Genomic DNA, 26,848 nt, shown 5'->3' with positions numbered 1-26,848 from the left:
AAAAAAATGAGTGATTGTGTAGGGAAGTAAAAAGGTCAAAAAGGAAAAAGAAAAATAGATATAAAGGTTAGAAATGGGAAAAGAAAAGAAAAGAATAAGATAAGAATTACATAAGAGATTCATATAATTAGATAGTTAAATATTTTAAAGTTTGAATATATATGCACAAAAATAGATTGGTTTTTGTTGAATACTTTATTTCTTTACTTTATTTTAAGAAAAACAAAAAATTTGTTTCACTTGTACTTACTATACAAGTAATTATTGAAGACTAAAAACTCTTAAGTGACAGAAATCACATAAATATATATATATATATATATTAAGCGCTTATAATATAATTGGTTATAATTTAATTTATTTTACTTTGAAAACTAAAAAGCTAATAAGTTTAATATTTGAAAGGCAAATCCGCACTTCGCGAGGATAAATCCACTAGTTTTATATAAGTTGAGTACCTATTTATGCATATCAAAGTTGAAGAAAATGGTTGGCGACTGAAGTCAAGTTTGACGACCTGTGTGTTTATTTTGCCGTTTCAGTAGCGTGGACAACTGATAAGGACAACTATTATTATATGGTCATATGTATGATATTTTGCACCAACGTGGTACACCACCAGAGTTGATACTAATAAATTGACGAGCTTTTGCCTCTTCTTCACTAATACAAATCATTCTTTGCATCAGCTTATAAGGTAACATTCCAAATTCTTTTCTACCTTTTTTCTCTTGGACCTGTGCTATTTGATCATATAGGGTTTTGCTGCTTTGTTTCTGCTATGTTTTTTTTTTTTTTTTTTTTTAACCTTCTTTATGGTTATGCTTTTGCTCTTATGACCAGTCTTTGCATCTTTCAATTTTCAATTGCTAGGATTCTTTGCAAGTTGTGCCAAGTTAAAACCATTTCCAAGAGCTGTGAATTGATGTTAGTCGAAAAGGGTGTGCATTTTTACTGTTTAATGCTTCTTAAATTACCAGCAAAATGGTTGTGTATATGCTAAGTTGAGATGTTGAGGAAAACAAAGAGGAAATCATTGATTGGCTAATGAAAACACTAGAAAGCTAAATGACCACTTCTTTACTAGGTAAATGGGAAGACTTACAAATTTTTTAACATGGATGTTAAACTTGTTCCATTACCAAGTATTGTGATTAGTCGAAAAGGGTGTATATTTATTGTTTCTTATTACCTGCAAAATGGTTGTATAAACTAAGTTGCTGTGTAGAATAGACTAGAAAGGCAAATGACTAGTTTTAAGATAGTAATTTGTATTTTTTCTTTGTGGTTTCTATTCATTCTTGCTCCATGATTGCCAGGTATTTTAAGAAGACTTTTCTAAATTTTGTTTCTTTAATCTTCTATTTTCCATTGGGTAAATGTATCTTTAATCTTCTATTTTCCATTGGGTAAATATCTTAATAAGACTATTAGAAATGATGACAATATATCTTTTCTTAACTATATGTCGAACTTGTCACACGAGTCTTGCCTAGTGCCGGTTATCTCTCCTGTGTGGTTTTCGAGCTATTGCACAGGAGCTGGGTTTACCCTGTGCGCACCCCAAGAGTAGAGGTTGCGGTTCCCATGTCATCAAAAAAAATAAATAAATTCAGAAGCAGAACTGGCACTGCCTGAAAATCAGCTTTTAGATTCCAACACACGAAAATAGTTTTATGCTATGTTGCTTGGACTCGGATGTGTGTACCCAATAAGATTGCGGATTCTTCATCACATATATTTTAGGATTCGGGGTATAGACTCGAGTATGAATACGAGTGTTGGCTTACGACCTACGAATATATGTTACGACACATTTAAGTATAGGGTCAGATTTGCCCTTGGTTATACTTTTTCAACGGGTTTTCCCTTGACATCCAACTTTTGGGCCATATTTGCCCTTATAAACTCTAAAAAAAAAGTCATATTTATCTATACTCTATTATATCTCCATGTCCCACCCTAATTTTCTTATGTGTGGTGCCTAAGTGGCTTGTTTTCCAATTAAGTCTTTCAAATCAAGTTTGATATTTTTCTACTCCAACCGAATATCCAGGATCTTTCTCGATAAAACTTTCCATTACATTATCTTCCACAATTATTGTTGAACCGCGGCGTCAATGCGTCAGAAGCAAACTTTAACCTCAAACAGAATAGATACAAAGCTGGAGTAAAGGAGATTTGAAATTAGGAAAGCCAATAGGATAAGTGCGACTTTATTATCCGTAATCAATAAATAGCAAACTCTATTATTATGTGCGAAGTTTTCTTCTATATTCCCTTTTCTTAAAGCCACTGATGCATATCTTTTTGCAGCTAGATTTTCATCAACATTCAGCTACTATCAGCCCCAACATCATCTGTATTCCCTTTTCTTAAAACTCACATATGCTCCAAAGAGAAAAGAAAAAAAAAGCAAGCAGCATTCGCATTGACCAAAATGCGTGTTAAAGTATACACTTATACTGTGCACATGAGCTACACATGAATGCATCCTAAGTTGGTTAGTTAGTGCATGAGTTAAAAGTTGTTAGTTTATTTTGACATCTGGCACAACTTTGTATAAATAACTGTATGTATACCAAATGATCAATGACAAAAAAATATCGATTCCATTTCTCCATCCTTTCTTCTCTCTCGAGCTCCATGTGAGTTTCTAGTTTACTTCTGGATCTAAGGAAAGTTGACATGGTATTAGAGCAGGTGTCTTCCGCGCACTAATTGCTGAACAAATTCCACAATTAGGTCTGAGAATTACAAATTAATAAATGCCTGAAGTGCTCGAAGAAGTTCCATCAACAAGGTGGCGGTGGATCACAATCATGTACTGTATCTTCAAGCTTTGGACACCCTGGATCATTCTCGATTACAACTGAACTTACCGATGCTGAAATCACGGCTTATGGAGAAAATCCATGAAATTTGCATTGCTTGGAAAAGGAAACTAGGTTTTGTGAACAGAACTTGCAAAAAAGAGACACAAAAGAAGGAATTGCATCATTTATGGGAGAAATGTGATGCGATAGTGCACTCCTGGATCACGAGTTCAGTCTTGAAGAATTTGCTGAACAGAATTGTGTATGGATCGAATGTGCATGCGCTTTGGAAGGACTTGAAGGAGAGATTCAACAAAGTGAATCGAATGAGAACTTTCCAACTGCATAGAGAGATTGCAATACTCTCAACAAGGTACAATCACTTTTTCAGTTTATTACTCAAGGTTGATGGAATTATGGGATGAATATGACATGATTATCCGTACTCCTAAGTGTGGATGCCAAAAATCCAAGGACTATGTGGAACATCTCCAGGAACGGAGATTATTGCAATTCTTAGGAGGGTTGAATGAGTCGTACGACCACACTAGGAGGCAGATTCTGCTAAAAAATATTGCGCCGACAGTTAACCGAGCGTATGCAATGATAATTGAAGTAGAAAGTGATAAGTCCACTAGTGTAAACGGCAATACAAAAACTGAACAAAATGATACTGGCAATGTAATTTGGTAGAGGACAGAATCATCAAACTTCAGCTGGTACGGGATAGCCTTATCAAGGCTCAGTTGGTAGAGGACAGCCTTACCAAGGAAAAAAACCTTATCTAGTTTGTGAGGTCTGTCAGAAGAAGGGTCATATAAAGGACCGATGCTGGAAGGTGATAGGATATCCATCTGAAGAAAAAGGGAGATTTACTACTGTAAACAATGTAGCTGGTGAAGGATCTAGTCAGCTTCATGATTTCATAGAAGGTAAAAGATCTGTTGAACATTAGGGCAGAGGAGCCTTGTTCACTGAAGAGTAGTATAAGTAGATACTTGGCATGCTGAACAAGGATACTAGCTGTGATAAAAAGGTCAACTTGGCAGGTATGGCGACTGTGGTGCAACAAACCATGTTACAGCAAATCTGAAATTTTAAATTAGATTATAGAAGCAATAGGGAAAACAGGAGATAGGGTACAACTACCAACAGGAGGAAAGGCTGATATACTCACTTTGGTAGTCTAACACTATGTGGTAATGAAGTAGTGAAAAATGTACTACATGTCCCAGATTTTAGGTTCAACTTTCTGTCTGTATCTAGGTTAACCAAGGAACTTTCTTGTGCTGTTACTTTTCTCCCTGATCTATGTGTATTTCAGGATCTCTCAAGTTGCAGGGTCAAGGGGATTGGTAAGGAAAGAGATGGTCTGTACATTCTGAGTGATGCTGTGCAAGGATGGAATAAAGGTGCTGTGCACATTGCTGCAACAATAAAGAGAGAAGAAGAGCTTAGTTTGTGGCATAGGAGGCTGGGACACTCTTCACCATCCACAATGAAGGGACTGGATTTTCTAAAGGATGCTTTCAATAGTTACTCTACAAATAAATGCCCTGTATGTCCTTAAGCGAAGCAGGCCAGATTGAAATTTCCCTGTAGTAGTTCAAGATCAAATTCACCATTTACTCTTGTAGACTTGGATTTGTGGGGTCCTTATAAGACATCGACTTTTGATAGAAAGCAATATTGTGTTACTGTTGTTGATGACCATAGCAGATATACTTGGGCTTACTTGTTACGGTTAAAAACAGAAGTGATTGTAGCACTAAAGCTTTTCTTGTCTATAGTTAAGAATCAATTTGGTGTAATGGTGAAAGTGATTAGAACTGATAATGGCACAGAGTTCTTCAACTCTCAATGTATTGAGCTGTTCCAAGAATTAGGAATTATTCATCAAAGTAGTTGTGTATATACACCATAACAAAATGGCATTGTGGAAAGAAAGCATAGGCACATCCTTGACACAGCTAGGGCACTGAGATTTCAAGCATATATTCCCATCAAGTATTGGAGGCTATGCATTAGAGCTGCTGTCTACATTATAAGTAGACTGCCCTCTAGTGCTTTGAATGGCAAGGTCCCTTCTGAATTACTACACAAGAGGAAGAAGTCCATAGATCATCTTAGAGTAATGGGATGTCTGTGCTAAGCAACAACCACACCAAAGGGGGACAAGTTTGCTGCATGAGCAAGAGCTTCAGCACTAATGGGCTTTACAGAGGCTCAGAAAGGTTATATACTGCTGGATCTAGTCACACATCAGTTTTTTTTTTTTTTTTTTTTTTTTTTTAAGTAAAGATGTGGTATTTAGGGAAGCAGTATTTCCTTTCCATGATGCTCAACCTATTCAGCGTAGCTGCAGCCTATTCAATCTCCTCCAGAAGAGTTACAGTTGCTAAATGAAGAGATGCTTATTCAGCTTGATCCTCCAACTGAGGAAGAATTCTCATTCATTACCTGAAACTATATCTCAGTGTGAACCTTAATCTGTACAAGAAATCCCTTCTGAACCTGTACAAAGAATCATTTCTCAACAGCCTGAACCCATACATAAAATTCCTTCTGAACCTGTACAAGAAATCACCTCTCAACAGCTTGCCAACTTAACTCCTACAGAAGTATCTTCTAGAAAATCATCTAGAGTGAGTAAAGAACCTATCTGGCAACTCCTCACTCTGATCAATGCTGTTTTAGATTCATTACCAACCTATGTAATGTCCCTTTTTCCTGTTCCAACAAAGGTGGCGAAGAAGCTTGACAAACTGAGAAGGAATTTCTTAAGGCATGGCAGAAAAGAAAACAGAGGATATAATTTAGTCAAATGGCAAAGCAGTCAATTGAGCAAAGAACAGGGAGGACTTGGAATTAGAAATTTGAGGTTGCAGAACAGTAGCCTTTTGATGAAGCGGTTGTGGAGGTACAATGTTGAAGAACAAGCCTTATGGAAGGAAGTCATACAGTGCAAATATGGACAAACAAGTCCCTGGTGCACAAGTACAGTAACAAACACTTATGGAGTAGGGGTGTGGTGATCAATCAGAGATTTATGGCCAAAATTGGAAGAATTCTTGTATTATAGTAGGCAATGGCAGGAGAACTGGTTTTTGGAAGGAAAGTTGGAATGGTCAGGTTGCTTTAAAGGACTCATATCCGATTGATTCTTGTTATGCAACAATCCTGAGGCTACTGTTTTTGACTGCTGGAGCCCTCATGGATGGAAATTAAACTTCAGAAGGTATTTGAATGACTGGGAGGTTGAAAGAGTGGCAAATCTTTTGAAGGATATTGAAGGTTTTACAGGTATTTCTACTGAGTCTGACAAGCTGGGATGGAAACATAGCAGGGATGGAGTGTTCTCAGCTAATAGAGTTTACGAAGGGATATTAATGGATTGGCAAGAGACAACCCACACTTATGGAGGATAATCTGCAAAAGCATTGCACCACTCAAAGTAAAATGTTTCACTTGGCTGGTGGCTAGGAGATCTTGCCTAACACATGAAGTGCTCCAGAAAAAGGGGCTACCTGTAGTTTCTATATGCTGCCTATGCAATGAAACATGGGAAACAACTGCCTATGCAATGAAACAGGGGAAACAAACAATCATCTGTTTCTCCACTGCAGATTCACAACTCAGATTTGGGCAATCTTTTTTAGCCTCACAAAGGTTAATTGGACCATGCCAGAGCACACCTCAAATCTACTGAGTTGTTGGGTGAGTAGAGGGGGGAAGTAAGAGTCAGAAGAAGTGGGAGGAGGATTATCCCTGCCTGTGTTTGGTGGTCTGTATGGAAGGATAGGAATGAAAGATGTTTTGAAGATAGATCCAATTCTACTCATAATGTGAAGGGAAATTGTATTGTATCTTTTTATTTTTGGTGCAAAGAACAATGTATAGAAGAAGCAGATCAACTCGTAGAATTCCTAGGATCTCTGTAAGTAGCTGCCTCTTGCTCTTTTTTTTTTTCCTTTCTTTTTTGTTTTCTTTTTGGAGGTCGCCAGCATACCCTTAATGCTGAGGAATACAACAGTACCAGTGTTGGAAACGGATGTACACCCATTGATGGGAAAACCCATAACTTGCTTCATTCATGAAGGCAAGTTACAACTCAACTAAATAACTCCCTATGGTAAAGAGAGAGAGAGTTATGTGATTCATGAATTTAGTGGAGTTAAGGGATAAGGGGTGATGTAACTCTTGAATGAATCGGAGTTATAAGTTTCAATATTGTCCTATAAAAGGGATCAGTAGAGATCATCCAAACACAACACAAAATACACTGAGTGAGTTTTCCTTAAACAAAAGAGTGTAGTTGCTGTGGATAATTTACAAGACTCCACAAGTGATCTTGTAATAAACCGTTCGGCAATTGGTGGTAGTAACACACATCGATCCTAGAGAAGAAGGTTTGTATTATTCCGCATGAATCTCCGAGTTACAATTCCTACAACCAGTTAAAAAAAAAAAAAGAACCTATCTGGTTGAAAGACCGTCTCAACCAAGAAAGGGAAAACCAGAAATTATCCTCTCTCACATTACTTATCATATGACCAGACATCTTCACATTTCCAAAGTGTCTTAGCTAAATTCTCTGCCCAACTTGAGCCTAGGACTTTTAAAGAAGCTGCTCAGGACCCAAGGTGGGTTGAGGCAACGCAACTGGAGATACAGGCACTTGAGGCTAATGAAACTTGGAGGATTGTTTCTTTGCCTCCTTGAGAAAATGTTGTGGGCTCTAAATGGGTGTACAAAATTATGTATAAAGCTGATGGTAGTGTAGAGAGGTTAAGGCTGGGCTGGTGGCAAAAGGTTATAGCCAGAAGGAGGGGGGCTAGATTACCATGACACAGTCTCAGCTGTGGCCAAGATGGTTACAGTGAGATCTGTTATAGCTCTGGCTGCTTCTAAAGGATGGCACATGTTTCAAATAGATGTTTACAATGCCTTTTTACACGGTGATCTTAGTGAGGAGGTGTACATGGAATTGTCTCCTGGGTTTGGGAAGCAGGGGGAGCACAAGGTGTGTCACTTATTGAAATCACTGTATGGGCTCAAACAGGCTTCTAGGCAGTGAAATATCAAGTTAACAGAAGCTTCTATGCAAATAGCGCACAATCCTATTTTCCACGAGCGTACAAAGGACATCGAGAATGATTGTCATTTCATTCGGGACAAGATCAAAGGAGGAGTGGTGGAGGCTTCTTATGTTGGAACCAAAGATCAGCAGGCAGATCTTACAAAAGGGCTTGGTCGAGTTCAGCACACATATTTGTTGTGCAAGCTAGGAGTCTTCTACTTACTTCACCCTCCTGCTTGAGGGGAGTGTTAAATTCTACACTAATACAGTGCGCATGAGCTACACATGGATGCATCCTAAGTTGGTTAGTTAATGCATCAGTTGAAAGTTGTTAGTTTAGTTTGACAGCTGGCACAGCTTTGTATAAATAACTGTATGCATACCAAATGATTAAAAAACAGAAAAATATCTTTTCCATTTCTCCATCCTTTCTTCTCTCTCGAGCTCCATGTGAGTTTCTAGTTTTCTTCCGGATCTAAGGAAAGTTTACCGCGACGAAAACAAATAACCCAAAACTTTGCATACAGAGATACCACTAATACAAATGGCATCAACATGGTAACAATCACAACGACCATCAATCCAGTAACAGGTTAATCTAAGAACCCATTTTGCTTACTAAGCCAAAAAAGAGAAATGAAACTAAATTACACATAACCATTAACTAGTTGTGGTCTGAGTATATCAGATCCTCTGTATCAATTCTGCTCTAATTGGAGCTTATTACATTCCAATACTGGTAACGATTTCGATTAAAAAAAATGATTCTTATGGTAAATGGCGCCACGTAAGAAAATTAGGGTGGGACATGAGGACTTAACGGAGTAGGGATAAACATGACTTTTTTTAGAGTACAACGGCAAATATGGCCCTAAAGTAGGATGACAAGGCAAATATGTTAAATATTTATAATGAAGGACAAATATAGCTTATTTCTGAGAGTACAAGGGCAAATCTGACCCTTTTCTGTAATTAAAGACCCACAAGGATCAATTCACCTTTATCAGAACATAATAGAGAGGTAAAAGTCTTTGACTTGAGGCAGCAAATGGAAATTCATATTTTTGTTGATCAAGTCTAACTAAACAACATTTTCCTAATAAAGTTTTTCAGCATACACTGGATAAGAAGCATACAATGATAATGAATGGAGGAAAAGAATGGACCACAATCACAAAAGGGATACACATTTGAAGAAGCTTCTTCTTACATATCTTCCCATCTTCACCCGTCATATCTTTAAGTGATGTGTCCTAGCGGTTGCAAAAGTGGGTTCCAGATATAAAGTCTGAAGCTGACTTTCATGTAATATAGTTAAGAAAAGTAGTTGACATCACTCTATCGGAGAGATGAGACACCCTGGGTTCTTTTCTGTATTGTTCATGTGGGGTGTTGCAGCTGCAAATGTGCACTTTTCTTTGTTTTCGTTATGAGGTTCCATTTTTCTTGATCTAGTCTTTCCCCTACTGTTGTTAGCAGGCAAATACAGCCTGATTGTAGTCATCTATGAATTCATTTCTGTCCATTTTTCTATTTGTTTTTGTCTTTTCAGTTTTCCTTAGTTTGATACTTTGATCACATGATAAATAGTGCTGCTTGATTTTTTTCTTATTGCACTTTGTATTGTGTTTAATGCCTGCTGTCTTGATCTATTCTCTTTCAATAAGTTTGTATGTGGTCTCAGTTTGTTTCTTATATACTAGAGATTTGCTTATAATTCCAGGCGATAAGCTGGGGAGCAAGCGACCCACCATTATGGTTGGTAGACGTCATTTAACAGAAGATTTATTAGTGGATGTTCTATTGAGGTTGCCTGTGGAAACACTCTTGCGTTGCAAATGTGTGTGCAAGCATTGGTATGCTCTCATCAAAAGTCCGAGTTTCATAGAAAAGCATTTTCATCACAAGAACAATCGTGCCCGTCTCCTCATTTGTAACTTAACAATGTCATTAGATGAAGGAAAGTCCGTTGATTTCTCCTTACTTCCCGACAAAATAGTTCCAGGTGTTCACCCTGAACAAAAAATTCTCCATCAGTTTGGGGAGGCCACTGATTTCACGTCCGTTGCTGGCCCAGTTGATGGCCTATTCTTACTGGAGAAAGCGGAGTTTCTTGCTGAAGATGATTCTCGCTTGGCTTTGTGGAATCCGGCCACCAGAGAGTTCTGGCCTCTGCCTCCTGTGTCTTTTGAGCTTCATCCACTCGAAGAACATGATTATAAATTTGCATTAGGGTTTGACCCGTCGACTCGAGATTATAAGGTTCTATGGGTTCGAATATTTTGGGGTGACTGGGGAATGGACGTTTCTCCTAATTGCTTTATCAGTGTGTATTCCTTACGCAACAACTCGTGGAAGAACCTGAAATCTGAATTCCCTTACTGTTGTAGCTTACACGAGCCCATTGGTTCCACATATCTCAACGGGGTATATTATTGGCTCTCTGGACGCCTAGACAATAAAAGCTGGCGCATATGTTCATTTGACATGGGAAGCGAACAATTTGGGGAGATGCAAGGACCAGTTATTCCAAATGCACAGTGGGGAAAGCTCATGTTGCGTGGTGAGTCGCTTGCTATCATAGTTATCGACCCTGGTAAGCCAATGGCATGCATATATGATGTGTGGGTAATGAAACAAGAGGGTAGTTGGACAAAAGTTCTCACTACTGTTCAACCTCTACTAAAAGTTGCTTGTTGGCCTCGCAGCCTCTGGGAGGATGATAAGATGATTTTCGAAAGCTTTGAAACTTCCCAGCTGGTGTTATATGACCCTACAACAAGGCAAGTTACAGATCTCGGGTTTCAGCTGGAGTTAATCGCGGGTCGCTATTGGGTTTTCAATTACAAGGAGAGCCTAGTTCCAATAAGGAGAGGAAATGATAACCAGGGCAAGGATAATGCAGTTGAGCAAATCGACCACTTCTTCAATAGCTTACAAAGAACATCCAGGCCCGTTGGTTGTTACCTATAGAACATTCAATAGCTTATAAAGAACATTCCAGACATATTTGGTTGAAATTCGTAAATGAAAAGGACTTGAAGTTGAAGTTAAAAGATTACATTTGAAAGTTGAGCTTGTGCCTGGACATGCGTTTCACTTGTAAAAAAGTTGAAATTTTGTGAGTGGAGAAAAAGGATTCAGTGGAGAACTGATTCTCCCCAGTGTTTCAAACTGGAAAATCCAACTTCAAGTTAGAGTGAGAAGCTGGATACAATCTATAACCAAATGAACTTTTTTTTCAATGTATAAGTGCCTCACTAGTGTACTAATAAACTGGATATATTTCTCAAGACCCTCAAATAACAAGAATATCTTAGTCGAAACGCACGATCCCTAATGTTTTCAAAGATCAATCAATTTTAAGTTTTAAAGGATGTCACATTAAAATTAGTCAAAATTCACTGTTGCAGACTTGCAGTGGCTAAATGCACAAAACGGTTGATCACCGCATTGATTGAAATGACAAGATACCTTTGTTGGATAAATAGGACTTTTAACGTTATCAAGATAAAACAATTTTGAAAATGTTGGAGGATTATAGGAAAGTTTCAAAGGCAATTATGATGTGCCGGTCAAAAATTTACCATAGCAGAGGAGTGTGTACTGAGCAACAAAACTTCAAGTTGAAACTTAGAACATTTTTTATGAATCACGTACCATTTAGTTAAGGAAAGACAAGTGGGGAGATTGAGAAATATAACTTTCAAGTTGAAATTCGAGATCACTCTACCTCACATTTCCAATGTAACAAGCGTATTGTTATTGTACGTCTAAAATATTTTTTCATTAAATCTATAACATAACAAACAAGATAAATAAGAACTTTCAATCAAAGCTATACATTTGTTGGTTCATTGGAAAAGATAAGAAGTTACTCAAAATCTTTCATAAGCTCCGTAAGTTGAATTGTCAGGGCGATGTAAAATTTTATTTCCTTGAGCGCAACTTCCAGGTAATCAAATATTCTTCATATTTGTGGTCAACATTTGCCAAAAAGTCCGCAACAATGTTCGCGTCCCTCCAGGTATGAATAATAGTAGTCTTGTTGACTTCTAGCAAATACTTACAATCTTCAATAATAGCCCTAAGAGGGTGATAATGCATGCCCTCCTCTTTGATGAGCTTGACATCAAACAAATAGTTTCCACTTTCCACTATTAGTTATTTATATCCTATTTCTTTTGCTAACCCTAGTCCTTGTTTGAATATGCTCCATATTTGTAGTGAGGCTTGTAGTAAGTTTCATCTTATTATCCGAATAATCTACTATTCACTTACCCGTCTCTAAATATCCCCAAAAAGCATCGTATTCAGTTTGAGCCTTGACACTGCCATCAATATTCACTTTAATCGTTCCTAGAAGGAGACCAAGCTATTAGTTTGACACTTTGACTTATTTAGAATTAAGTTTTGCCTATGAAATACTTCATCAATTTTCTTAGCATAACCTTTAATATATTTACATATGTGTTTCATATGTAAAGATTTCTATTTATTTCATCTTTCCATATAGAGTTATACACCACCTAGTTTAAATTATAAGAATAACATTCAGAAAGATTGCCATATATTTTCCTTTATTTATTTACAGCTTTTATTTGGTCTATCATTTAATTAATATAAGAAAGATATTTAAAACGTTTACATAAAAGGGATTATACTAGTTGGTATAAAATGTCAAAGTGTGACACTGGCACCAGGGGAAAATGAGAAGTAGTCAAGTCTAAATTAATCGAAGTCAGATAATTTTGAATATCAGATAGGGAGAAATATTATGACTTTAAGTTCTTAGTTACGAGGTCAAATGTTGCTAAGAATTTAAATATTAATATTAATCCTGTACCTTAACAAACAAGGAAATAGATACCATCTCATATTTGTATTTCTTCTGTGTCTTTTCCTTCTCAGATTCAGCTCATAACTAACTCTTTTTCATCAGCTCATAAGGTTAGATTTCAAATTATTTCCACCTTTTTTGTTTTGCATCTTGTCCTATTTGATGATATAGCTTTGTTACTGTCAGTGTTTTAAAAGACAGCCCCGGGCGGGGCACTAGCAAAACGCCTCGGGACTTACATGTGAGGCTTAGTTATGTGACGTTTACGCCCTAAGCGCCCGATTGTACGCCTTAAACACGCCCAACGCTCGGGGCTCGCCTTACAGTTCTTACACAATTATAGGTCAAATTCCTTAGTTAAGACTGTTGACCCTCATGATTTATTAAAGATTTCTAATAGTTTTTTCATCTATAAAATTAAGAAGATTCAAAGTATCTCAAATAACAAGTAGTAGTATTGTATATTTACTATTTGAGAACACCATGAGGGTGAATATCACTTAACATTTTTTTTTAAAATTACATAACCGGATTTTACATGTTCACTTATTATTATTATTGGTCTACATGTCTTTTTTCCTATGTCTCAAAATTACCATATTTTATTAGTTGTTATTCGAATGTAATTTTGTTTGTTGAAGGAGTAATGTTTTAATTATAATACTAATAAAGTTTATTGATTATTTTCTTTTAGGGAGGTAAATTGCATAGTATGGTAGTAATGTATTTAAGAAGTTTTGATTCTTTTTTGTTTGAAAGTTAAAATGTTAGAGTTAATTGCATTTCATAATAACATTTATATCATTGCATTATTTATATTTGGAATATTTTGTTAGAAGTTTTGTTTTCTATGAGTTATTTTAATCATATTTTTAATTTATTAAAACTATTAATGTATTTTTTTAAAATAAATTTGTGTTATTATACTATTTTACTATGTTATAAATTAAAATCTTAAAGATTCATGGGGCTTACGACTCGCCCTGTGCTAAGTAAAGCGCCCCGCCTTTTAAAACACTGGTTACTGTTATGGTTTTTTTGTATCTTCTTTATGGTAATGATTCTGCTCTTAAATTATACAGTACCTGAGTACCTCCTTTTGACCATTCTTTGCATCTTTCAAATTTCAATTGTTAGAAATATTTGCAAGTTGTGCCAAGTTAAACTTTGTTTTTTTTGATGAATTAAGATGTTATATTAGAAAGGCATCAATAGAATGCAAGTAATATACACAAAAGAAGAGATAATATCTCAGATGGTCATTCGACTATGCGTGTTTCACTCAGAAAATCACTTAACTTTATTTTCTAACCAGAAAGTCACTCAACTATGCATGTTTTTCTCAGAAAGTCACTCAACTTTGTTTTTTAACCAGAAAGTCACCCAACTATGCGTGTTTCACTAAGAAAGTCACTCAATTTTATTTTCTAACCAGAAAGTCACTCAACTATTGGTATTTCACCTACAAAGTTACTCAACTTATTTAACTGATTTTTAATTATATTTTGCTGATTTTATTTAAAGCCAAAATTGTAAGAAATAAGCAAATATCCATTTTAATCATATTATTGACCCGTCCACTAGACCCGATCCACTAAAAATATATATAGACCAAGACCTTTTATTTTATTCCCTCCTAATTTCTCTCGCGCTCAAGACTCTTTCTCCTCTTTCTCTGCGTTTTTCCCGCTCATTATGCTCTTTATATTTTAATTTGTAGGTACATATTTGATGCAAGAAACAAAGCAATTATAACTTTATTAGAAATGATAAAGAATAAGCTTATGAAGAGGTTGTATAAGGACGAATCGATTAACAGGTACCACGGTCTCATCTGTCCAAAAATTGAAAAAAATAAAATAAACTGAACTAAATAAGACTTGAGGCGGCACTGTTTAGACCAAATTTTTCTGGTGGATCAAGATACGAGAGAAATTAGGAGGGAATAATGGTAAAATAAAAAGTTTTTATCAACATATTTTTCATGGGTCGGATCAAGTGGGGGGTTCAATAAAATGGTTAAAATATGTATTTGTTATTTCTTACAATCTTTAATTAAAAATCAGCAAGATGTAATTAAAAAATCACTTGAATAGATTAAGTGACTTTGTAGGCTAAATACCAACAGTTGAGTGACTTTTTAGTTAGAAAATAAAGTTGAGTGACTTTCTAAGTGAAACACCCATAGTTGAGTGACTTTTTGAGTGAAACATTCATAGTTGAGTGAATTTCTGGTTAGAAAACAAAGTTGAGTGACTTTCTGAGTGAAACACCCATAGTTGAGTGACCATCTAAGATATTATCTCTACAAAAGAATCATGGTTAACTCCTGAGAACAAAAATCCATTTCTAAATGAGGGACTTAACCTGAAAGCAAACATATGGTCTCTAAGCCATATTTAGGGAGCTGATGAAATCTAAAAGGGATAATACATCATTCACAGGGGATAGATTGCTCCAACTAAAAAGATTAAAAATACAAAAAGATTTCAAACTACTACTTGGAGTTGAGATACCACCAAAACATCTGAGATTCCTTGCCTTCTAAATACACCAAAAAATGTTAGCTTTGAGACTATAGAGAAAACAAATAAGGTTCAGCAGAAACTTTTTTCATTCATTTCATATTCCAAAAGGTATACACACATATATCTACATAATACACTTCAAAAGTTAGTAGGACACCTTACTTACCCAACCGCTATTGTCCTTTCGTACAAGACATATTCTACAAAACAAGGACCACCATTCCTTTACAAACTAAACAAAATAACAAAATAGGAAATATTAAATTAAAGACTATCCAGAAAAATCTCATTTTTCTAACACTCCTCCTTGAGATTTTTCATGGATACTCCCAGCTTAGCCCCCAGAACTTCAAATTTCCCCTTAGGAAGAGCGTTGGTCATGATGTCTGCAATCTGCTGATCGGAGCTGCAATGAACAAGCTTAACTTCGCCATCCTTATCTGCTTGCCCGATAGCGTGAAACTTCACATTTATATGCTTGCTACGACCATGTTGCTTTGGATTTTTGGCCATCGATATTGCTGACTTGTTGTCAACTTTAACGACATTAGTTTTAATTTTATTTTGCTCTAGATCACGTAAATCTTTCTTAACCATAGAGCCTGATTAGTCGCACCAGCAGCAGCGATGTATTCTGCTTCTGCAGATGATTGAGCTACCACCTCCTGCTTCTTTGAATTCCATGAGAACATGCCTGAACCAAGTGTAAAAGTATATCCTGCCCAATCACTATCCGAATAACCCAACAATTGCCTTTGCTCTTCCTTTTTAAACCAAATACCATAATCAGCGGTTCCGTTGATATACCTCAACATTCGTTTAGCGATACTAAGATGAACTAAACTTGGAGCTTGCTTGAACCTCGACAAAAGACTTGCCGCGAACATAAGATCAGGTCTTGTTGCTATCAAATACAGCAAACTACCAATTATACTTCTATAAACTGTTGGATTAGCCCTATCACCTCCTTCAAACTTCGAAATCTTTTCATTGTGAACCAGTGGGGTCGATACGAACTTGCACTTGTCCATCTTAAACTTGAACTTTTTAAGAATATCCCATGCATATTTTCTTTGAGAAATTATTGTGGTATAATATCTTTATATTATTTGATATTATTTGGTAGTATATTTGTAGGGAGATAATTACCATATATTAGTTAGTTTCCTTGTTTCACTAATTACCATATATTAGTTAGTTTCCTTGTTTCACTAGGATCTTAGTTTCCTTGTTTCACTAGGGTTCAAGATTGTATCCTATATATATTCTCTCTTGGTGAATGAATGGAACAAGTCAAGATTGTATAGTTTCTACATGGTATCAGGCCACACGTTTTTTTTCTTCTCTTCATCGTAAATTTCCATGGCCGGTGACGCCGTACCTCCTCCACCACCACCCAAAATTGAGTCTAATTCTCCCTATTTTATCGGTCCTCAAGACCGACCCAGGGACTATATCACGCCTACTCGTTTCAAGGGCGCATCAAATAACGTTGCCGTCGGTCAGCACTTTACTTCCGATCAATGGAAGGCTATTACGGGATTTTTTGGTAATGCTACAATTCCCGAAAATCGCTTGAATGGTAAGTTTGATGTTTTTTCTTGAATTATTGACATTGGTGTTACTCATCATGTTATCGGTGAGAAATCTTGGTTGTTTGATGTCCACACTGTTGATTGTCCTATTGGTTTGCCTAATGGTGAAAAGGTGCTTGCTTCTTTGGAAGGTTCTGTTCGACTGTCAGATAAAATCACCTTACATCATGTCCTTTATGTGCCTTATTTACGTTGCAACTTACTCTCCGTCCCCCAACTTACTGATACTTTACATTCTATTGTCTCTTTTAATTCTTATATGTGTGCTATTCATAACCCACTGAAGGAGCTGATTGGAACGGGAGTTAGGAGGGACGGACTATACTATTTTAGCAAACCGGACGGACTATACTATTTTAGCAAACCGGACGTGGTGCAACATGTGTCTACTGTCGTGGCAACGTCCGCATTGGAATGGTGGCATCGACGATTGGGGCATCCTTCCGAGAGAGTAGTTAAGTTGCTTCCTCATGTCAGTAGTGATAAGAGTAGTTTAGCAAAGGATTGTGAAGTGTGTTTACGTGCTAAGCATCCCAGAGACAAATTTCCTTTAAGTAATAATAATGCATCTAGAATATTTGAGAAAATACATTGTGATTTGTGGGGCCCATATCGCCATGTTTCGTCGTGTGGAGCTCGTTATTTTTTAACAATTGTTGATGATTTTTCCCGAGCTGTTTGGATTTACTTGTTGGTTGATAAAACAGAAGTGTTTTCGATGTTTATGGCTTTTGTTGCTATGGTTGATCGACAATTTAATCAAACAATTAAAGTTGTACAAAGTGATAATGGTACAGAATTTAATTGTTTGATCGATTATTTTTCCGCCACTGGTATTTGTTTCAAACCTCTTGTGTGGGTACTCCGCAACAGAATGGGAGGGTAGCGAGGAAGCATAAACATGTGTTGAATGTTGCGAGGGCTCTGAGATTTCAGGCCAATTTGCCTATTTTTTTCTGGGGTGAATGTGTTCTTGCTGCATCTTCTCATCTCATAAATCGTACCCCCACACCCAAATTGGAAAATAAAACACCTTTTGAAATTTTATTCAATAAACCTCCTTCTTTTGATGCTATTCGTACTTTTGGGTGTTTGTGCTTTGCTCATCATAAAAAAACTCAGGGTGACAAATTTGCTAGTCGGAGCAGAAAGTGTTTGTTTGTGGGATATCCATTTGGTAAGAAGGGGTGGCGGTTGTTTGATCTTGATACGAAGGAATTTTTTGTCTCTCGTGATGTAAAGTTTGTGGAGGATGTGTTTCCTTTTGCTTGTCCGGAAGATGTTAATATTTCGTCTATTTTTTTTGATGAGGGAGTTGAAATTGATCGTGATTTTATGGTGTACGGGGATGAATTAGGGGGCGAGGTTGATAGTTCGGAGGCTACCGAGCAGCAGCCGCAAACCACTGCCCAACCAGCGCCTGCTGGCAGCCAGGCCGAGCTGCAGCCAGCGGCCACTGTCTAGCCCGCTGGGAACCCAGCGCTAGCTGGCAGTGAGGCTGAGCAGCTGCCAACAACCACTGCACAGCCCGTTGGGAACCCAGCACCCGCTGGCAGCGAGGGGGGGGGGGGGGGGGCAGCAACACCATACCCCAATCACGAATGTGGAAGGTGGCTTGGGGCGTGGTTTTCGGGAGAAATTTCCCTCTGTTGTGCTTCGTGATTATGTGACACACTCAGTTTTTGCAAATAGTCCATCCCCTACAACTCCTGTTAACAATCAATCCTCAGGTACTCCCTATCCTTTGGCACACTATATTAATTGTGACAATTTTTCTGTAAATTATCGTAAGTTTCTTGCAGCTATTATTTCGGGTAAGGATCCTAAGACCTTCAAAGAAGCCATGAAACACGAAGGTTGGAGACATTCAATGAAAGAAGAGATACGTGCATTGGAAGACAATGGTACATGGACTTTGGAACATCTTTCTCCGGGTAAGAAAGCACTTGGTAATCAGTGGGTGTACAAGACCAAGTTTTTGTCAAATGGAGATGTGGAACGGCTCAAATCGCGCTTGGTTGTGTTGGGAAATCATCAACAAGCGGGGATTGAATACAATGAAACTTTTGCTCCGGTCGCCAAGATGACTACTGTTCGAGCCTTCCTAGCCATTGCAGCATCCAAAAATTGGGAACTTCACCAAAAGGATGTTCATAATGCCTTTTTACATGGTGACCTTGATGAGGAGGTGTATATGAAGCTCCCTCCCGGGTTTGAAAGTCCAGATCCTACGTTGGTGTGTCGTTTGCGCAAATCGCTGTATGGGTTGAAACAGGCCCCTATATGTTGGTTTGCAAAATTGGTGACTGCTTTGAAAGGGTACGGTTTCCTTCAATTTTATTCTGATTATTATCTTTTTACATTTACTAGAGGGAATATTCAGATTAATATCTTGGTTTATGTTGATGATCTTATTATATCTGGGAATGATTCCGCTGCACTTGCAACTTTCAAAGCCTATTTGAGTGATTGTTTCAAAATGAAAGACCTTGGGTCTCTCAAATAATTTTTGGGTATTGAAGTAGCTCGTAGTTCATCAGGGTTGTTTTTGTGTCAACGCAAGTATACTCTTGATATTATCTCTGAAGCAGGATTTTTAGGTGCAAAGCCAAGTGGGTTCCCTATTGAGCAAAATTATAAACTTGGCCTTGCAAATGGAGATTTGTTGTCGGATCCGGAGGTCTACCGTAGATTAGTCGGGCGTTTGATTTATTTGAGGGTCACTCGACCGGACTTGGCATATTCTGTTCATATTTTGTCTCAATTCATGCAAGAACCCCGGATTGAACATTGGGAAGCGGCCTTACGAGTGGTCCGTTATTTAAAAGGCACACCAGGACAGGGTATTTTGTTACGTGCCGACAGTGAGTTGACTTTGCAGGGATGGTGTGATTCTGATTGGGCGGCTTGTCCGCTTACTCGTCGTTCGTTGACAGGTTGGCTAGTATTTCTAGGTCAATCTCCCATCTCTTGGAAGACAAAGAAGCAGCACACAGTTTCTAGATCTTCTGCAGAGGCTGAATATAAGTCCATGGCTGCGGTCACTTGTGAGTTGAAATGGCTGAGAGGTCTGTTGTTGAGTTTAGGTATACAGCATCCCAAGGCGATCAAATTGTTTTGTGATAGTCAGTCCGCTTTGCACATCGCAAAAAAATCGGTTTTCCATGAACGGACAAAGCACATTGAGGTAGATTGTCACTTTGTTCGTGATGCAATTAATGAAGGTTTGATTTCTCCGTCACACGTTTCAACATCTTCACAATTGGCAGACATTTTTACCAAAGCTCTCGGCAAAACTCAGTTTGACTTCTTGCTTTCCAAGTTGGGCATTTTTTATTCCCATGCTCCAACTTGAGGGGGGGGGGGGGGGGGGGGTATTGCGGTATAATATCTTTATATTATTTGATATTATTTGGTAGCATATTTGTAGGGAGATAATTACCATATATTAGTTAGTTTCCTTGTTTCACTAATTACCATATATTAGTTAGTTTTCTTGTTTCACTAGGATCTTAGTTTCCTTGTTTCACTAGGATCTTAGTTTCCTTGTTTCACTAGGGTTCAAGATTGTATCCTATATATATTCTCTCTTGGTGAATGAATGGAACAAGTCAAGATTGTATAGTTTCTACAGAAATGAAGATTCCATAAGTAGCTTGATGAATCTCCATTCCTAAAAAGTAAGTCATTTCACCCAAATCCGACATTTCAAACTTGGTCTCCATTTCTTGCTTGAACTGATTCACCATAGCTTCATTACTTCCTGTTAACAAAAGATCATCAACATAGAGCGACAAAACAAGCACATCTCTGCCTTTATCTTTCTTAACATATAAAGTGGCTTCATTTTCACTTCTCTTGAAGCCACAATGAATGAGATCAACATCAATCTTATTGTACCAAGCTCGATGAGCCTGCTTTAATCCGTACAATGCCTTATGTAGTCTGTAGACTTTATCCTCCCTTCTTGCAACTTGAAAGCCTTCTGGTTGATCAACATAAATCTCTTCATGTAACAGCCCATTTAAGAACGCCGATTTCACATCTAGATGATACAACTTCCAATTTGATTGAGCTGCCAAAGCAAATAGAAGCCTTATTGTATCGTGTCTCGCAACAGGTGCAAATGTGTCTCCATAATCCAGACCAGCAACTTGCGCATAACCTTTCACAACAAGCCTTGCTTTGTACTTATAAACTGAATTATTTGGATTAAGTTTGGTTCTATAAACCCATTTCACCCCCATAACAATTCTGTCTTTGGGTTTATCAACTAGCTTTCAAGTGTCATTCTTCTCGATCATACCAATCTCCTCCTTCATAGTTTCAATCCAAACTTTATGTCTTGATGCTTCTTGATAGCTAGTTGGTTCCGAGATTGCAACATTACACCTTCATGTATATCAGCAAGGGACATTATCTTCAAAATTGGCGAATCAAGTGAGGATTCCCCATTTGATTCTTCATCTTCTTCCAGATTTTCATAGCCAACTGATTGTGTCTTAGGCAGCGGGAGAAAGTTTTGAGAAATTGCATTTTCTTGCTCAATTTGCACCTTATCCTAGTTCCAATAAGCATGCTCACCCACTACTACATCTCTTCTAATGGAAATATTTTTTGTCTGCAAGTTGAAAACTCTATAACCCTTAGCTTGCGACGAATATCCAATAAAAATCCCCAATTCACCTTTCGGTTCAAGTTTGCTTCTATTGACCGAAGGAACATGAGAATAGCATATTGAACCAAAGATTTTAAATGCTTGGTAGATGGCTTTATTCCACACCATGCCACAATAGGATTCTTTCCATCCACAGCTTTCGTCGGCAGCCTATTTAACAAATACACCGAAGTATGAACAACTTTTGCCCAAAAGCTTTGCTGTAGTTTCTTTTCCAGCAGCAAACATCTAATCATTTCAACTACAGTCCTGTTCTTCCTCTCTGAGACCCCATTCTGTTCGGGTGCATAGCTTACTGTCAGCTTGTGATCAATCCATACATCTTCGCAATACTTATTGAACTCATTTTAAATGTATTCTCCTCTGTTGTCCGACCTCAATGCTTGTAGCTTACAACCACTCTGTCTTTCAGCAAAAGCTTTGCATTTCTTGAAAACTGAAAATACTTGAGACTTGTTACTTAGAAAATACACCCAAGTCATCCTTTTTAAGTCATCAATAAAGAGCACAAAATATTTATTTTGGCCCAAAGATGGTGTCTGCATAGGTCCACACACATCAGTATGAACTAGCTCAAGTTTTTCAGACGCCCTCCAGGTAGCACTTTTAGGAAATGCTTTCCTGTGTACCTTACCCATTTGACATGAACCACAAACTTCTTTTGACAGTGAGATCTCAGGTAAATCCTTAGTCAAGCCCTTTTCATACATAGACTTTAAAGTAGCACAGTTAAAATGCCCATATCTTTTGTGCCACAACCATGACTCGTCCAAACTTGCAAAATTGACACTATCAAGATTCCCGTCTAAAGGAAAGACTTTATTCACCATTTCTACTTTAATAACCAAACTATCTTTGCAGTTAAAAACCAAACAATGCTTACCTTTAAAAAATAAGGAATAACCTTTCGACATCATTTGAGCAACACATAACAGATTACATGCTAAATTTTGTACCTTTGTTTAGTTTGAAAGGCAGCAGAACCCTTCCCATGTGCTTCTACCGTTTCACCATTTCTCATTTTGACTTTAGTTCTAATTGACTTGTCAAGTGTGTGAAGCAGAAGCTCATTGTGTGACATATGACTCGTACATCTACTATCTATGAACCATGTGGCTTTGTTGGTTGTGTTTTCTTCATGAGAAGCCATAAACAGGCTTTCCTCTTCCTTTTCTGACTCTTCAGTAAAATTTGCCTATTGCACATGGTTTTGTTGTGGTTGGTTCTGCTTGACCCTACAATTCTTCTCAAGATGACCCATTTTTCTACAAAATCTGCATTGAATAGATGGCTTTCCCTTGAACCAACAGTCCTTTTCTTGATGATTGGTTCTTTTACAATTGTTGCAAGGTGGAAACTTCGCTTTCTTTGAAGATTCCTTCCATCTTTTCCCCTTAGCTACTTTATCTCCTTCCATCCTTTTATTGTCCTTCAGTTCTGCTACTGATAAAGTCTTTAAATCACAAGATTCCTCTATTCCTGAAATCTTGGACTCAAACCTTGCTGGTAAGCTTATCATCATCTTCTCCACCACCTTTGAATCAGGAAAGACTTCACCAAACAACCTGATTTGATTTACAATCTCCAAAAGTTTGGCAGAGTAGTCTTTCACAGTATCTCCTTCCTTCATCCTTAACATCTCAAATTCTCTTTTGAGAGTTAGGAGTTTGACAGTCTTCACTCTATCACTTCCATCGAACTCCTCTTTTAGCTTTTCCCATGCTTCTTTAGGTGTCTCACAAGCCATTATTCTTGTAAAAATCACTTCTGAGAGTACTGAATGAAGACATGTGAGAACCTTTGGTTTCCTTGACTTCAGATCTTCATCTGTGCAACAGTTGGATTTGGTCCAAGTGGAGGAGGATCAGATTCACTTTCAATTGTTTCCCATAAACTAAGAGCTTTGAGATAAGCCTTCATTTTTATCACTCATATGTGATAATCTCCCCTGTAAACATAGGAGGACCTGCACCCAAGAAGTTGTTGGAAGCCATGTTACTGCTGCTTAGCTCTCCTCACCTTAGAAGAACTGAAGAAAAAACCTTTTTCTTTTTTTCTTCACAGATCCCTCAAGAAGAAGGGCTCTGATGCCACTGTTAGCTTTGAGACTATAGAGAAAACAAATAAGGTTCAGCAGAATTTTTTTTCATTCATTTCATATTCCAAAAGGCATACACACATATATCTACATAATACACTTCAAAAGTTAGTAGGACACCTTACTTACCCAACCACTATTGTCCTTTCTTACAAGACATATTCCACAAAACAAGGACCATCATTCATTTACAAACTAAACAAAATATCAAAATAGAAAATATTAAATTAAACACTATCCAGAAAAATCACATTTTTCTAACAAAAGAATACATGCTGGAATCATCTGTTAGGTCTTCTTGATAGAGCCATCAACTTCTTTTAGACTCCAACTTTCTACTGCTTCTTTGACACTTTGGGGAAGAGTCGAGTTGATACCAGAAATTGAGATGAACATGTTTCAAAGAGCTGTTGCCACGGACAGTGCAGGAACAAATGATTCACTGTCTCCAAGCTATTGTGGCCCATGAAGCATTTGTTTACTAGCTGAAACTTTCTCCTATTTAGAATGTCCAGGGTTAGGATAGCATTTCTGAGCGTAGTCCAGGTGAAACACTTGATCCTAGGAGGTAGTCTAGTCTTCCAAATTAGTTCACAGGGCCAATGATCTATCATATCATTTGATGAGCACAATTTGCTGTGCTAAGTTAAACTTGTTCCATTTCCAAGTGTTGTGGATTGATGTTAGTCGAAAAGGTTGTGTATTTACTATTTCAAGGTCCCTAAATTTCAACAGCCAAAGTTCCTTGAGTAAATGTATGAATTTCTTTGTGAAAGTGAACACACGAGAACCATTAACCTTATCAAACCTTTACTTTAGGTCAACCCAGACTTTATGTGCATTAGAGGCATAGACAATACTACTCGGTAAACTTGGCCTTACAACATTCTTTATCCAAGACAGAACTACAACATCATTGCATTTTCCCCTTAGATCGTGCAATTCTGGTATGAAATTATCCTTAGGAAAGCGACCATAAACAAAATCATAGTCTACCGACTCCATAGAGCATAATTCTCAGAACCAGTTAGTTGAAGAGAAATTAAAGAGCTACCTGGACTGTCATTTGACTGTAGTCATGTAGATACAAAGAATGATACTGATCAATTGCAGGAATGTTACCGTAAATTGTGCCGCCAGAACCAGTGCTTGCATGTGCTGTATTTGAGTTTGGATTTCCGTTTCACGTAGAACTGTGTTAACTATCTCTATTCGCCATTGAAAAGCTCACTTTGGATCAGAAACCTAGCTTCGATGCCTATTTATGATTCAGCTACTCACACTGGAATCTAAGCAGCTACTAGTGATAACAACCCCTGGAAGTCTTCAACTGGTTTGATCTACGACTAACCACAGCCCTGATACCATGATAACTCCATGAATGAATATCTGGAACCAGTCGAAAGAAGAAGAAAGAAGAAGAGAGAAAGAAGTTGTACTGTAGAGAAGATTTACATGAAACTCAAAATGTACTAAATGAGATTTACAACTTCCAAACTTATATACAGCACCGCTTTTTTAACAACCTAACAACTAACTAACCGACTTAGTTAAACAAGGCTATTAACTCTAACCTAACCATAGTGGCTTCTTAACCATCTTCACTAGTCAATATTTACTAGTCTTCTATGAATTCCCATCTGTCCATTTCTTAAGGGAAATTGACATAAATAGTTGCCCATCAAAAATAAATAGTCGTCAGATGCATAAAATACACATAAAATATGTATATCGGCGCAGATGTAAATATTTTTGGCTGAGCGGCCAAATGTGTAACTTCCCATTTTTCTAAGTTTGATTACCTGGTAATGCTGCTGCTTGATTTTTTTCTTTTATTGCACCTTGTATTCTATTAATGCTTGTGTTGCAGATCTGTTCGATTTCAATATGTTTGTAAGTTGTGTCATTCTGTTTATTCTGAACCAGAGAACTGCTTATATTTCCAGGTAAAAGATTTGGTAGAAAATGACCACCATTATGGATGATCGTCGTCCTTTCCCAGAAGATCTAGTATTGGATATTCTACTGAGGTTGCCTGTGGAATCACTCTTGTGTTTCATATGTGTATGCAAGCATTAGTATGCTCTCATCAAAAGTCAGAGTTTCATAGAAAAGCATTTTCATCACAAAAACAATCGTGCCCATCTCCTCGTCTGTAACTTCAAATAGGACATGAAGGACACACACATATGTAAAGTCTGTTGTATTCTCCTTACTCCCTGAAAAAATAGTTCCAACTGTGACCCCTGAACAAAAAATTCTCCTTCAGCTTCCGAGGGTCTCTGATTTCACGTGCGTTGCTGGCCCAGTTGATGGCTTATTCTTAGTGCAGAAGAATTTTTGTGGAAACGCTGTCCGCTTGGGATTGTGGAATCCTGCCACCACAGAGTTCCGGCCTCTGCCTCCTGCACCTTTTGAGATCAAGAAGCACTGGTCTGACAGTGATCATCAATTTGGGTTAGGGTTTGACCTGTGGACTCAAGATTATAAGGTTGTATGGATTCGAGTATTCTGAGTTGATACGAGCCGGGGCAGTTCCCGTCATTTCCATGCTTGTGTGTATTCCTCATGCAACAACTCATGGAAGAACTTAACACCTATATTCCCGTCCAGTTGTGATTTTAGTGCGCCCCTTGATGCCACTTATGTCAATGGGGTTTATTATTGGCTTTCTAAGTACCGGCATTGATATCTACAGCATACGCTCATTTGACATGGGTACTGAACAGTTTGGGGAGATGCAAGGCCCAGATATTCCAAGTGAACAATACTGGGGGCCGCTTATCTTGCGTGGTGACTCGCTTGCTATATTAGCCTTGGACCCTGCTATGGGTATGACATGCATATATGATGTGTGGATAATGAATGAAGAGGAGGGCAGTTGGTCAAAAGTTCTTACTGTTCAACCTAGTATAGATTCTCATTGGCCTTGCAACATCTGGGAGAACGATAAGATGGTTTTCTTTATTGGTGACTCCACAGAAATTTCACAGCTGGTGCTATATGACCCTACAACAACAGACGTTACAGATCTTGGATTTCAGCTGGACTTTAACATGGATAGCTGTAGGGTTTTCAATTATAAGGAGAGCCTAGCTCCAATAAAGAGAGAAAATGAAAGTCAAGGCGAGGATAATGCAGTCGAGCAAATTGAACATTTCTTCCATATCCTGCCTTAGATCCGCAAGACTTTGATGACTCGGATCAAATCTG

The 26,848-nt window shown here is 37.6% G+C and overlaps 2 protein-coding genes and 1 pseudogene across 7 annotated transcripts; 2 read left to right on the top strand and 1 right to left on the bottom strand.

Annotated features, from left to right (window-relative positions):
- Positions 1-443: 443 nt before the first annotated feature.
- Positions 444-10,966, top strand: LOC132627215 (F-box protein CPR1-like). 6 transcript variants are annotated; one of them, XR_009577806.1, is made up of 3 exons: positions 444-697; positions 2,746-3,189; positions 4,141-9,612. XR_009577806.1 is itself a non-coding variant. In XM_060342426.1 (3 exons), exon 3 carries the CDS (start codon positions 9,652-9,654, stop codon positions 10,867-10,869), a length of 1,218 nt encoding a protein of 405 aa, XP_060198409.1. In that variant the 5' UTR covers positions 470-697; positions 2,746-3,189; positions 9,620-9,651; the 3' UTR covers positions 10,870-10,966. The 6 variants fall into 6 exon arrangements, 4 of the variants coding, with proteins under 4 accessions (XP_060198409.1, XP_060198408.1, XP_060198407.1 ...); XM_060342426.1 differs by lacking the exon at positions 4,141-9,612 and adding an exon at positions 9,620-10,966 and having other exon boundaries at positions 470-697; XR_009577805.1 differs by lacking the exon at positions 2,746-3,189.
- A 4,867-nt stretch (positions 10,967-15,833) lies between these two features.
- On the bottom strand, positions 15,834-16,295 carry LOC132628900 (secreted RxLR effector protein 161-like). The gene has a single exon (XM_060344652.1). The coding sequence runs from the start codon at positions 16,293-16,295 to the stop codon at positions 15,834-15,836; it is 462 nt and encodes a 153-aa protein (XP_060200635.1).
- A 9,237-nt stretch (positions 16,296-25,532) lies between these two features.
- On the top strand, positions 25,533-26,848 carry LOC132622263 (F-box/kelch-repeat protein At3g23880-like; annotated as a pseudogene).

This window comes from Lycium barbarum, chromosome 2 (genome assembly GCF_019175385.1).
Source record: "Lycium barbarum isolate Lr01 chromosome 2, ASM1917538v2, whole genome shotgun sequence".
NCBI classification, from domain to species: Eukaryota; Viridiplantae; Streptophyta; class Magnoliopsida; order Solanales; family Solanaceae; genus Lycium; species Lycium barbarum.
Note: the sequence above shows the minus strand (reverse complement) of the source record. Positions and strands in the feature narration are given on the sequence as shown.